Source organism: Callospermophilus lateralis, chromosome 8 (genome assembly GCF_048772815.1).
Source record: "Callospermophilus lateralis isolate mCalLat2 chromosome 8, mCalLat2.hap1, whole genome shotgun sequence".
NCBI classification, from domain to species: domain Eukaryota; kingdom Metazoa; phylum Chordata; class Mammalia; order Rodentia; family Sciuridae; genus Callospermophilus; species Callospermophilus lateralis.
The window spans coordinates 114514939-114527931 of NC_135312.1; the positions used below are offsets into that span (position 1 = coordinate 114514939).

The following is a 12993-nucleotide window of genomic DNA, read 5'->3' on the forward strand; positions in this document are numbered from 1 at the left end:
TCCACGCCCCCCTTTTCTTTTCCTTCCTTTCTTCTTCTTTTTCTTTCTTTTTTATTTTCTTTCTGATATTTTGACTACTGGGTCTCACCGAATCGTCTAGTCCAGGCCTGGAATTTGCAATCCTCCTGCCTCAGCCTCTGGAGTCGCTGGAATCCCAGGCGCGCGCCACTGTGTTTATCTTAAGAGATGTGGTGCAAAACTGAGCTGGAGGTATGAGCTCCCCTGCCCCCACACCGCACGGCCTCCCTGTCATCCATAGAATACTTTTGTTACAACTGATGAGCCTGCACCGACTCGCATCTATCCCGCAAAGTAGTTCAGTCTGTACATTCTCTGGGTTTGGGCAAAAGGACAACGACCTGTATCCCACAGAGTACTTTCACTGCCTTAAAAGTCCTCTGAACCTCAGCAAGACAGATTTTAAAGTGTGAGAAGAGGAAAAGTGTGTATCGCAGACTCTTGGCTCAGCTCCTAGCCAAGTTGGTACCGAAGTGCAGCAGCTCCCAGCTGTCCTATCTCCCCGGCTCCGGGACAGGTTCCTCCTCCTTTTGTTTCAGGGTCAAGCAAATGGGTTTCCTGTTGACATCGGAATGTTGTGGAAGGGCAGGAAGAGGCCAGGCCTCCTCCTCTTCCCAACTCCCGACCCCGTTTCAGTATTCCGCTCGGGTCTGTTTGGGTCGAGGGGGCGTTTGCCGCGTGTGGCGGGAGGGCGGCCCTAGTGGCCAGTAACCCCTCCCCAAGGGGGCGAGGCTCGGCGCGCGCCCGCCCGATCCCGGGCTGGAACTCCGCGGGGCGGGGAAGGGAAGAGGAAGGGGGAAGAGAGCGGGAGAGGGAGGGAGGAGGCCGCCGGTGTGCGGCGAGGAGGCGGGGAACTCGGCTCGGCCCGCGCCGGGCAGCTCCCCCTCCGGCTGCAGGTGGAGTTCGCGGAGGTGGCGGTTCCCTCAGCCGCCGCCCCCACCTCCTCTCCGGGGGCCGCTTTCCTGCCCTGAGGGCGCAGGCCAGGGGCACCCGGTGCCAGCGGACCGGGCGCCGGGGCCGCTGCTCGCCCGCCGTCCCCGGCTGCGCCTCCGCGTCTCGCCCATGGCTGAGGGCCGGCGGCGGGAGGACGAGGAGGAAGAGCTGCGCGAGCGCCGCGAGGTTGGGGGCCCGCGCCGCGCCCGGGGCCGTGCGCTCTCGGGCCACCCGGCCGCAGGTGAGAGACGCGGGGACGCGGGGCGCGGGGCTGGACGGCGGGGACCGGCGCTCCAGGGCCACTCGGGTCCTGTCCGGGACGGCTGCGCTGCCCTCACCCGCCTGGGTGGGAGCCGCACCTTTTAACTCTCGGACGCGAGAGGGAGGGCGAGTGGCCTATCCATCCACATCCTCCTTCTGGGCTGAGCCGGGGCACATTTAAACCGGTCTCTACCTGCTAGTGCTCTTGGAGCCCAAGCTCCAAAATTTCCGTGCCAACAAAGTCCACGAGCTGCTGGCTCGTTGTGTGGCCGGAGTGATTACTTATCTCTGGGTGAGTCAGAGGCCAGAGGAGGACTCACTGGGTCTGGCCCTCTCGGTGGACCACGACCCCTCGCGGGGGCTTCGCCAGCGCCACCTCTACTAGGTCAAACCACGTGAGTCAGGTCTTGTTTCTACGCCCCTTGAACTTCGGACCTCTGGCCCCCACCCTCCCCCACCGCGTGAGCTCTCCAGTTTTCTGCAGGACCTGCTTTGGAGTTAACCCACCCCACAGTAAAGTATGGCACTCCTAAAGGCAGTTCGTTTGGTCAGAGGACCCCCTCTGGGCCTAGAATTTCTTTTATGGACTTGTGTTTTGGGGTGTACAAAAGCGGCACGGTCAAGTAGTTTGGCGCTTAAGTGGAAGAGTGAATAAGTGTGGATCCACACCCCTTCCCTCTTCCTGGGGCGGCTTTTCAATCAAACATAATGAAGAGGAAATTCTTTGGTCTTTGGTTCCAACTGGGTAACCAGAGTTGTCTGAGAAGTGGAGGGAAGAGCAAACTTGGGGGAATGACTATAAAGGAGGGAGGAGAAGGGAGCGAGAAAGAGTCAGTCAAGGATTCCTTGGGAGCCTCTTTGGAAAGTGGAGTCTGATATACTCCCAGCCGAGAAGCGCCTCAAGGTGGCTTCCTTAACCAGCCAGAGAAACTGGTCAACTGAAGAAGCCAATGGGCCTGTGGGAGAAAATGGAGGGTAGGAAATGGGATGAAAGGAAAGAACTTGAGCAGAACATGAAGAAGTGGTCCATTTGATGCCCCGGGGAGAATCTTGGAAACTTAACAATAATTCCTTATGTCCATTACTTGGACCTTTCTTCAAAATAAGGCATTTGATGGTCTACACGAACACCAATTGTTTTGAAAATGATCGATAGTTTTGTTCGGTATAAACTCAAATCTGGTGAAATAAATGAGTAATTGCTGGATATAAGTAAATATTTCTTTAAGGGTACAACGAAAACACGACAAAAATGCACCTCCATTGAATTATTTATTTCATCAGTGTAGGCTTATCTTGGATTTCTATTACCTTCAGCAAAACCTTCATTCTTTTCAGGAACTGTAAGGTGGAGGAGAGCTGTATTGGAATTCAAACTAGAAACATCCAGATATGTGTTTATCATTTAGTTGCAATGTGTGTATTTATTCCAAGGCTGGTGGAAATGCCTTTTTGTAACTTTTTGTCAGTTCCATAATTTCCCCAAGGCTGGCTTCTTTGATAATGTTTTGCTAAGACAGGAGGTTGTATACTTTTTGCTCTCTTATATTGGTGTTTGCAGTTTTCTTACCACTTTTATGCCCTTTATTCACAGGAGGGCTGAGAGGACAGCAATATTCTGGAGTGGGTGGTGGATAAAACTTGTAGTTTTGGATTTATTTCTTTAGAGATAAATTATTTAATAGTTTACATCTCTTTACAAGCTGTACTTCTCTCTACCCTCATTAGTTAACATGCTTTTCTCAACACTATTGCATTCCTTACCAAGCTTGGGCATATGTGAGCTATGCCTGTTGTAGATGTTTCTTTTCTCCAAGTAAGAATTTGAACTGATCCAGAGGCTTAATGTTTGCTCTGCTTCTTTCACTTTTCCTACTCTCAAAGCTTCTTCCACCTCCCATAATGCTTTATTTTATTTTTTTGTGGTATGGAAAATAAAACCCAGGGGCACTCAACTGCTGAGCCACATACTCAGCCCTTTTTACTTGTTTTATTTTTGAGATGGACTTGCTGAGTTGTTGAGGCTGACCTTGAACTTGTGATCCTCCTGCCTCAGTTTCCGGAATCACTGGGTTTATAGGTCTGTAATACTGCACCTGGCCTTCCATTGCTTTGTTTTATTTTGGTACCAGAGATTGAACGCAAGAGCACTTAACCACTGAGCCACATACCTATCCCCCACCCCTTTTTATAATATATATATATATAATTTTTAGTTCTGGTTGGACACAATACCTTTATTTTATTTATTTATTTTTATGTGGTGCTGAGGATTGAACCCAGGGCCCCACATGTGCTAGGTGAGCACTCTACCCTTAGCCACAATCCCAGCCTTCTCCCCCCTCCCACCCCACCATCCCTCACTGAATTGCTTAGGGCCTCACTAAGTTGATTATAGGCATGTGCCAAAGCTCTTTCATTGCTTTATAAGCTAAAGATTTTCTTTGATCTCACATAACTTGATACCATAGACCTGGGGTATGTGAACTTGAGGGAGCCTATGAACTCATCCTCAGCCTGCTAAATTATGTGTGGTTGTAGAAATGCATGTGTTTATTTTTGCAAAACACGTACGGAAGAGCATATAAAGCTGGTAAATTATAAAGTAAAAACACTTGTAACCTTTGCTGTGGTAAGATTTAGAATATTATCAGTTCCTTGGAAGCAGACTCCCATCCTTCCCAGACAGAGTCTCTTCCCTCCCTACAGAGTAATCATTTTTTTCTGTTTTTTTCCCTCTTGCTGGGCTGGGCATGGAGTGCCCAGCTGTATGGATGCTAGGCAAGCACTCCAGGACCAGGTTACATTCCCAGCCTTATATTTTATTTTATTTTTTATCATTGTGACTGGTATCTCCTTTATATGGTTTTGCTTCAGACATATGCACCCTAATTAATATTAGTTTACTTATTTTACAATTTCACAGAAGTTGAATCATCCTGTATGGATTCTTTAGTATCATGTTTTTTTTTTTTTTTTTTTTTTTTTTGTTGTTGTTGTTATTGTTTTGAGTTGACCATCATTTTTATTAACCCAGCAGAGCATAAATGTCTGTTTCCACAGCTAAGAGCTCTAGGTTGGGTCTGATCACATACAGTCTTTGTAGGGTCCTTGGGAGATAAAGTGTTTTTTAAATGCTGTTAAGAAAATTAGATTTGGGTAGTCATTATTTTTTAAATCTAAGGTGATAATTGTGATCATTGATTTGGTGCTTACCTTCATCATACAATGTATTTGTTTCATTTTCCTGGCTTTATTTATTTATTTATTATTTGTTTTTTTTTTTGGATGCAGGGGATACTCCGTCCCAGGGCCTTGTACATGCTGAGCCTGCATCCTACATAAGCCATATCCCCAGCCCTGTTTTCCCAGCATTTAAAGTAATAAAATATCCCAATTGAAATTTTGCAGAATTGCAGGCACTGCCAGATGTTGAGGATCAGTTCAGTGAAGGCTAATTCTGTAGTAATTCATGATTCATGAAATTAATGTATGAGCAGATAGATATAGGAAAGGTAAGTGGGGAGCAGAGAGTATAGCATTGCTGGAGTTTCATGTACTGTTATTGCTAAGCTGTCCTGAATCTGATACCATGTGAAATATTTACTGTTGATGGAGGGATAGTACTGAATTCTTGGTGTTGTCTTTTAATCCATTGAGTGTCAACCACAAATAAGGCAGAGAGGATGTAGGTTTACTAATCCAGTGGTGCACAAACTTGCTGCCTGCATCAGAATTGCCTGAAGGGGTTGTATGAACAGATTGCTGACCCCCATCCCTAGAGTCTCTGACTCAGTTGGTTTGGGGTAGGGCCCAAGAATGTTTATTTTTAACATGTTCTCTGGTGGTATTGATGCTGCTGGTTCAGAAGGACAATGCTCTTGGTAAACCCCTTGTAAATTAAGAGAAATCACACTCCAGCATTGAATCTTAAATTCTAAAAAAATAGTTCTTCCAGATAATTTGTCCTTTTGAACAGATCAGTTGAAAAACAATGAGATAAGCACAGAGATCACCACCAATGAGCTCATAGGGCTTAGTTCCCATTGTGGGTTTTCCCAGCTTAAAGGATTTTATGATTGATTTATGTGGGCTGGCCTTTGTAATCAACTTGTTCTTGATTTTCTTCTTTGTGTTATTGATTGAATGTTCTTTATCTCTATCTGCACAACTAAGTTTGGTGTTAGCACTGTGTTAGTGCTGGTTTTTATTAGCCAAGGGAAGAAGTGGAGGGTCGGGGGAAGTGGAAGTTAGGGCAATCAGCTTTTTCCACTTTTCTGGGGATTGTCCTAACTTTTCAAATTGAAGTCTCTGGCCAGGCATGGTAATGTTGTAACCCCAGCTGCATGGGAGGCTGAGGAAGAGGTTCACAACTTCCAGGCAAGCCGAGGGAGCTTAGCCAGATCCTGTTTCAAAATTAAAAAAAAAAAAAAAAAATTTCAAAAGGACTGGGGAGGTTGCTCAGTGGTGAGCACTTGCCTAGCCCTGGGTTCCATCCTCAGTGCCACTCACAGAAGAACACAGAAGAAGATGATGCCTCTGGAACCTGGAATAGTTTCTCTCCAAGGATCTCAGAAGATTCAAGAGATTCTCAGAGAACTTCAGAGAAGCTAGAATCCCCAGAGGACCACAGCCCTCCCAACATTTGACTGCAGCCTAGGGAGATGCATTTTGGAATTCTGACTTCCAGAACTGTACAGTAATTGATGTGGATGCTGATCAGTGGCAAAGCAGCTGCTTAGCATTCAGGAGGCCCCAGCATTGAAAAAACAAAAAACAGAACAACCCTATCCCAGGAAATTCCTCCGTCTCAGACAGATCAGGGTTTATAGTCACCCTACCCACACAGCTTGCGGGGAAGAAGGAAGAGAAGTGGGGATAAAGTCTACTGATGAGGTTATTTATACTTATATCACTGGTTCAGACTGAGTGTCTTTTTTTTTTTTTCTCATTAACATTGTCTGATTTATTTTGTTGTGTGTAGCTGAAGTTTTTCTGTTGTGTTTTGTTTTTGTTTTTAGTTGTAGAAGGATACAGTACTATTTTCTTATTTTTATATTGGTGCCAAGGATTGAACTCAGTGCCTCACATGTGCTAGGCAAGTACTCTACCACTGAGCTACAACCTAGCTCTTTTTTTTTTTATTATTGTATAAATATACCATGCTTTGTGTAATTTTATTCTGGGGTACTAGGGATTGAACCCAGGGGCACTGTACCACTGAGCTGTATCCCCAGCCCTTTTTAGTTTTTTGAGACAGAGCCTTGCTAAATTTCTGAGGCTGGTCTTGAACTTTTGATCCTCTTGTCTCAGCCTCCTGTCTCTTGGATTATAGGCATATACCACCATGCCTGGCTATTATTTTTTATTGATTTGTTAGAGTTCTTTTTTTAATGAGGAGTCTCAACTTTGGTTGGTTATACGTATCATAGATATCTTGTACACTGTGTCTTATTTTGTCATTTTCTTTTTTAAAAATATTTTTTAGTTGTCAATGGATGTTTATTTATTTATTTATTTATATGTGGTGCTGAGGATTGAACCCAGGGCCTCTCACATGCCAGTCAAGCACTCTGCCACTGAGCCACAATTCCAGCCCCACATTTCTTTATGGTTTCTTTTGACATGACAGTTTCTCTTTTCAATGTAGATGAAGTTATGAGTCTTTTTCTTTACAATTTGTGTCCTTCCCACCTCCCCTTTCCAGTTAAGAGTAGTATTCCTACTACTATAAGGTCATGAAAATATTCTCCGCTACCTCTTTTGTTGTTGCCCCAAAGTTTGTAACTTTCCATGGGGACATATAGCCATAACTTTCCTCAGACTCTCAAGCAGGTTTGAGAACCTCTTTCTTACTTACAACATCTTATACTGTTTCTTTTTTTTTTTTAATTTTTTAATATTTATTTTAGTTATCGGCGGATACAACATCTTTGTTTGTATGTGGTGCTGAGGATCGAACCCCGGCCGCACGCATGCCAGGCGAGCGCGCTACCGCTTGAGCCACATCCCCAGCCCCTCTTATACTGTTTCTTTAGTGGGCAGGTGCACAAAATTCTGGGCCTTTCACCAAACAACTGGAAGAATGGTAGGCATATAACAGGGCCTAGTACATTCTAAACAAATTTTCTGTGTGTGTGTGTGTGTGTGTTTGGGGGGTGGAGGATTGAACCCAGTGGAAATCGACCGCTGAGCCACATCCCCAGCCCTATTTTGTATTTTATTTAGAGACAGGGTCTCACTGGGTTGCTCAGTGCCTCACCCTTGCTGAGGCTGGCTTTGAACCCACCATACTCCTGCCTTGGCCTCCTGAGCCGCTGGGATTACAGGTGTGTACCGCTGTGCCCGGCTAGGGTCTTTTATTTGTTTGTTTGGCAGAGCTAGGGATCTTGGCCTCTTGAGTGCCAGGTAGTCCCTCTACCACTGAGCTAACATCCCCAACTTTCCTCTTTTTTTATTTTGCTATGTTTCTAATAAGCCCTGAAAGGAATAATTTCCAGATGGTCCTTGACTTAATAATAGTTTACTTTTATAATGGTATGAAAGTGATAGGCCTTCAGTAGAGATTATATTGGAAATTTTGTATTTGGACCTTTCCTGGGCTGGCCATGTGTGGTAGGAGCCTCTTTGCAGCGTAGCGTGGGGCAGCCCAGCAAGCGCAGCTCCCAGCCAGCCTCAGAACACAATGGAAACAACCCACGCTCCAAGGTTTGCTGTGTGGCTGAGCTCGGAAGTTTGGTAAATGAGGTATGTTAAGTGCATTTTTGACTTAAGATATTTTGAAAGGTTTATCTGGACATAACCCCTTGTAAATCAAGGATCATCTAGAACTGTCATCCGGTGTACTGTAAGTAAAATAACTTGAATGTCATCAGAACGAAGTCACAGAATCCTTGTGTTCACCGTGTGCCAGGTACTGCTTATCTGTTATCCTCTGTGAGGTGGATGTTATTTTCCTTATTATATTGAAAAACTGAGGCTCAGAAATATTTAAGCAGTTTGCCCCAAGGTCCCTCAACTAGTCAGTGGTAGAATGGCGGTTTGAATCCAGGTCAGTTTAAAGTAAAAGTCAGTTTTCTTCTGAGTTATCACATTACTAATAAAAGTCATTTACAATTATGTGCCACATGTTCATGCCAGCAGGCTGCTTGCTGTATTTTAGAAATTCTTTACATTTATCAAGTGCTTTTCTGTTTAGAAAGGGCTTTCATAACTTTATTTAATTTGATTCTTTCAACAACTTGAGAGGGAAGAGGGTAATTTTTATCCTTCTCTTTTATTTTTTTGGTAATGGTGGGGGGTTGCCCATTTGAAAGATGAGTAAACTGAGACTTAGCAATGTTAGAAGACTTCTTCTAAAGTTACATAACTAGGTAGAGCTAAAACTCAGTTACTTATATTGTATATTGCAAATCACAAGGCAGAGTTTCTTTTCATAACATTCCAGGCTGTATTTTCCCCAGAGCTGGTGGTCTGTTTTAAACCACTGTTCTTCTGTGCCACTAGCTTATAGGTTTTTTGTGTTTGTTTTTTTTTAAACTTTTTAAATTTTTTATTTTTTAATTGCTAGAATTCCATAGTTGTCTAACTTATTTTGAGAAAGTTATTTCAAGTCCCATAGAATATTTACACACTATTTAAAAAATCTGCACTACACAGCTACTTGAGGAGGCTTGAGGCAAGAGTGTCACTTGAGTCTAGGAGTTCAAAGCCAGCCCGAGCAACCCAGTGAGACCCTGTCTCAAAAACAAACAAAAAACCCCACCTGCACTTACCAAATTCTTTAAGAAGACCTGTTTATCTCCATCAATACAATTCATGCAGAAATTTCTGGGAATAAAACAAAGATACATATGATCAGTCTGTTGCTTTTAAAGAACGGAACACTATAGAGTTAGGGACAGTTAGACTAGTACAATTTAAAGAGGGTAAGTAAGAATAAGTGGTCCGAGGTTACTATCCAATGGAGTTAGCCTAAGACTTTCTTGGCTCATTTCTTGGCTTCTTGCTAACCATGTGACCTTAAATTATCTAACTCTCTGCTGTACTGGGGATTGAAGCCAGGTGCGATCTACCTCTGAGCTGTATCTCCAGCCCTTTTTATTTATTATTTGGAGACTTAAGTTACCAGGGCTGGCCTTGAACTTACATCCTTCCTGCCTTAGCCTCCAGGTTGCTGGGATTACAGATATGTGTCACCTGGCCTAGCAGAATACTCCTTTTCTTCCTTCCTTCCTGCCTCCCTCCCTCCCTTTCTTTTTCTTCTTTCTCTCTCTTTCTCTTCCTTCTTCCTTCTTACCTTTCTTCCCCCTCCTACAATGTGTTAGCCAGCATTCCATTTATGTGACACAATACCTGGAATAATCCATATATAAAGAGGAAAGATTTATTTTGGTTCCTGGTTTCAGAGGCTTCCTTCCATGGTTGCTTGGCCCTGTGGCAAGATAGTACCTCCTGGCTGGGACTGGGTGACCAAGGAAGCTGCCCTCCACAAGTTGGCCAGAAGCCAAGAAAGAAGGAAGGCGATGTGGTCCCCATCCCCTTTGAACACGCCCCCAGGGATCTAAGTTCCTCCCACTCGACCCTGCCTCCTAAAGGGTCCACCACCTCCACATACCTCTGGTGGTGCCACAGGCTGTTCAACACATGGACATTGGGGAAACCTTTAAAATGCAATCTGTAGCACCCCAGGGAGAAGGATGTGTAGTTCACTAGCTGCCCTGGGCCATGGAGTTACCTTGAGGATGGAAACCAAGTGCAGAGGGGGCGGAGCAGAACAGGGTCATGGTGGAGCCACCACAGGAACTCTCTGCCTGGGCCTTCCTGTATTGGAGGGAAAAGACCCTCTTGTTAAAGTCGCTGTTAGCTTAAGCCTCTCTAATTGCCAGCCCATGGCAGTTCCTAACTGAGATTCCAACTGGATCTTACTGTCTCCCTCCCCTTCTACTAAGCTAAAATGTACTGTTTGAAAATGAGGTTCACTAAATAATAATTTGACCTTGGACAAGACACTCTGGTTTTACGAGCTACTCTCCTGTATTTTTTGTTGCATCTTGGAGATTATTGGTTCTCTGGTTCCTCTAGAGGTTCATTATGGGGAACATGTTTGTAAACTTAAGGTTTATGTGTGTGATGTGTAGTTTTGGAAGGAGGTCATGGTTATCTTTGGACACTGAAGGATACCAAAACGGAACACTGTGGGATCTGAAAACGTTTTTCTGCTTTTGTTATTTTGCCTAGTGCCAGCTTAGTCGAGAACACATAGAAGCTGTGAAGGGAGGTGATTTTTGTCCCTGCTCTGAGGCAGTGAAGCAGGAGCTTGTAAATAGAAGCCAGGCCTGGTGCTGTGAGTCCAGAGTTCATCTGTTCTCAGTACAGCTACCTTGATTTTATTGAAACTTTGTTTCCAGGAGATACTTTAATCCAAGTATCACTGCACTGGAAGATAGCGAAGTGCTTTTCTCTGAGTCCTGATTAAGAAAATGGGCACAGAAAATGTTTGTGCAAGAAGTAAAAAATTAGTTTTTCTGGCAATAAATATCACCATTTCCAAACAGTCCTGGAAGCTAGTACAGAGGTGTTCCCCGGGCACTGGAAGACCCCCAGTGTGAGCCGCTGGTGGCAGTACTCCCTTTTTATCTTGCCACCACACCACTTGTTTCTTCATTTCTTCCCAAGGACTTGTTGAGGCCCCTCAGCTCACACCAGCTCAGAGGACATTACTGAAGCTGACTGGAGAGTAAAGTTAAATCCGTTTTCCTCAGTCCAGGTGTAACTATTGCCATGGACTGGGGTGTGGTCTGTAGGTGGGGCCAGGGGTGTTACTGCAAATTTTCAAAATGTGCAGACATGTATTTGAATGTTACTTTTAACTAGATGCTTAATAATGTAAAATGTCTCAATGTCACAGACAGATATCTCCCACCCTGTTCTGTTTCTTCTTCTCTTTTTTTTTTTTATTAAATTTTTTTTTTTTTTTTTTAAGGAGAGAGTGAGAGATGGAGAGAGAGAGAGAGAGAGAGAGAGAATTTTTTTTTAATATTTATTTTTTAGTTTTCGGCAGACACAACATCTTTGTTTGTATGTGGTGCTGAGAATCGAACCCGGGCCGCACGCATGCCAGGTGAGCGCGCTACCGCTTGAGCCACATCCCCAGCCCCCTGTTTCTTCTTCATAGAAAATTTCTTGAGGTATTCCATTTTAGAACATGGTTGTATTTCTCATGTTTCTGTAGCAATGGGAAATCTGAGCAGGGCTTTTAAACTTTATAATGCCAAATTACCTAAGGTCTTGCTAAAATGAAGGTCCTGGCTTAGCAGATTTCAGGTAGACCCTGAGACCCTGCATTTCTATTTATTTATTTATTTATTTATTTATTTATTTTTAAATTAATTTTTTACAGGGATTGAACCCAGGGGTGTTTTGCCACTGAACCACACACATCCTCAGCTTTTTTTATATTTTATTTGGAGACAGGGTCTTACTGAGTTGTTTAGGGCCTTGCTAAGTTGCTGAATCTGGCCTTGAACTTGTGATACTCCTGCCTCAGTCTCTGAGTTGGGTTAACAGGCATGCATCACTGTGCCCAGCCTTTTTTCTTTATTTTTGAGATGGGGTGGGCAGTGTTTCTCTGTGTTGCTCAGGCTAATCTTGAATTCCTGTGCTCAAGCCATCTTCCTGCCTCAGCCTTCCAAGTAGCTAGAAGTACAGGTTCTATAGGTTCTTTTTGCATTGAGCAGAGAGATTTTGCCTTTCTAACAAGCTCTAGGTGATACTGCTGCTCATGGACCCTGGACCACACTTTGAGTAATAAGCCCATGGGGCCAGGATTCTCAATTCTGACGGGACATGAGAATCAACTGGGAAGCTTCAAAAAGACATAAGTTCATGATCCTACACTCAGATTGCCTGATTAATTACTTCCAGAATACTTGGTAAGAATTGGATTTTTTTGAAGTCTGTGGGAGGTGAGAATTGTTGAGTCTAGTTGAAGAACATGATGGTGAGTGTTTTCAATGTAATTTCTTATCATTTGGACGGTTACATTTTCCCATCATAAGTAATTCATGTTGTGATGCCTTTAGTCAAACAGAATAAACAGAATCAACCATGCATTTTTTTCCTTTATTAGCCTTAGTGAAGTATGATTGATAAATAAAAGTTGTATGTATTCAAGGTGTACAATGTTTTCGCATACTTAAGACATTGTGAGATTACTATTACAATCAAGCTAATTAATATATCTACGCTCAGTTACCTTTTTTTTTTTTTTTTTTTTGGTGGTGCTGGAATCAAACCCAATTTACATACCACTTTATACCAAGAACATGTAAGCATTTTCTTTTTTTCCATATCTTTGTTAACACTTATCTTTTAACTTTTGATCCTAACAGGTGTGAGAGATGGTATCTCACTGAGGTTTTGATTTGCAAAACCTAATGACTAGTGAATGATGTTGAAAATCTTTCCATACACCTGTTGGCCATTTATGTGTCTTCTTTGGAAAAAATGTCTGTTCAGCTCCCTTGCCCATTTTAAGATCTAGTTTTTTGGTTTTTTTTGCTGTTATGAATTCTTTTTTTTGAATATTAATCTCTTGTCAAATATTAATCTCTTATATGGTTTGCAAATATTTTCTCCAGTTTCATGGGTTTCCTTTTCATTTGATTATTTCCTTTTCATTTCATTATTGATTATTTTGCTGTGCAGAAACTTGAGTCCCATTATGAATTTTATACATGGATTTTATTCCATCCCTGCTATTGTATAGTCTCCAGGCTT

The 12993-nt window shown here is 43.3% G+C and overlaps 1 protein-coding gene across 4 annotated transcripts in view; it reads left to right on the plus strand.

Annotated features, from left to right (window-relative positions):
- The first annotated feature begins 905 nt into the window (after positions 1-905).
- Sh3d19 (SH3 domain containing 19) overlaps positions 906-12993 on the plus strand; it is a 182548-nt gene continuing 170460 nt past the window's right edge. For all 4 annotated transcript variants that reach the window (XM_076864324.2, XM_076864322.2, XM_076864323.2 and 1 more), the window contains exon 1: positions 906-1192. In XM_076864324.2, the coding sequence (XP_076720439.2) occupies positions 1081-1192 (112 nt within the window). In that variant the 5' untranslated portion in view covers positions 906-1080. The remainder of the gene's footprint in view (positions 1193-12993) is intronic.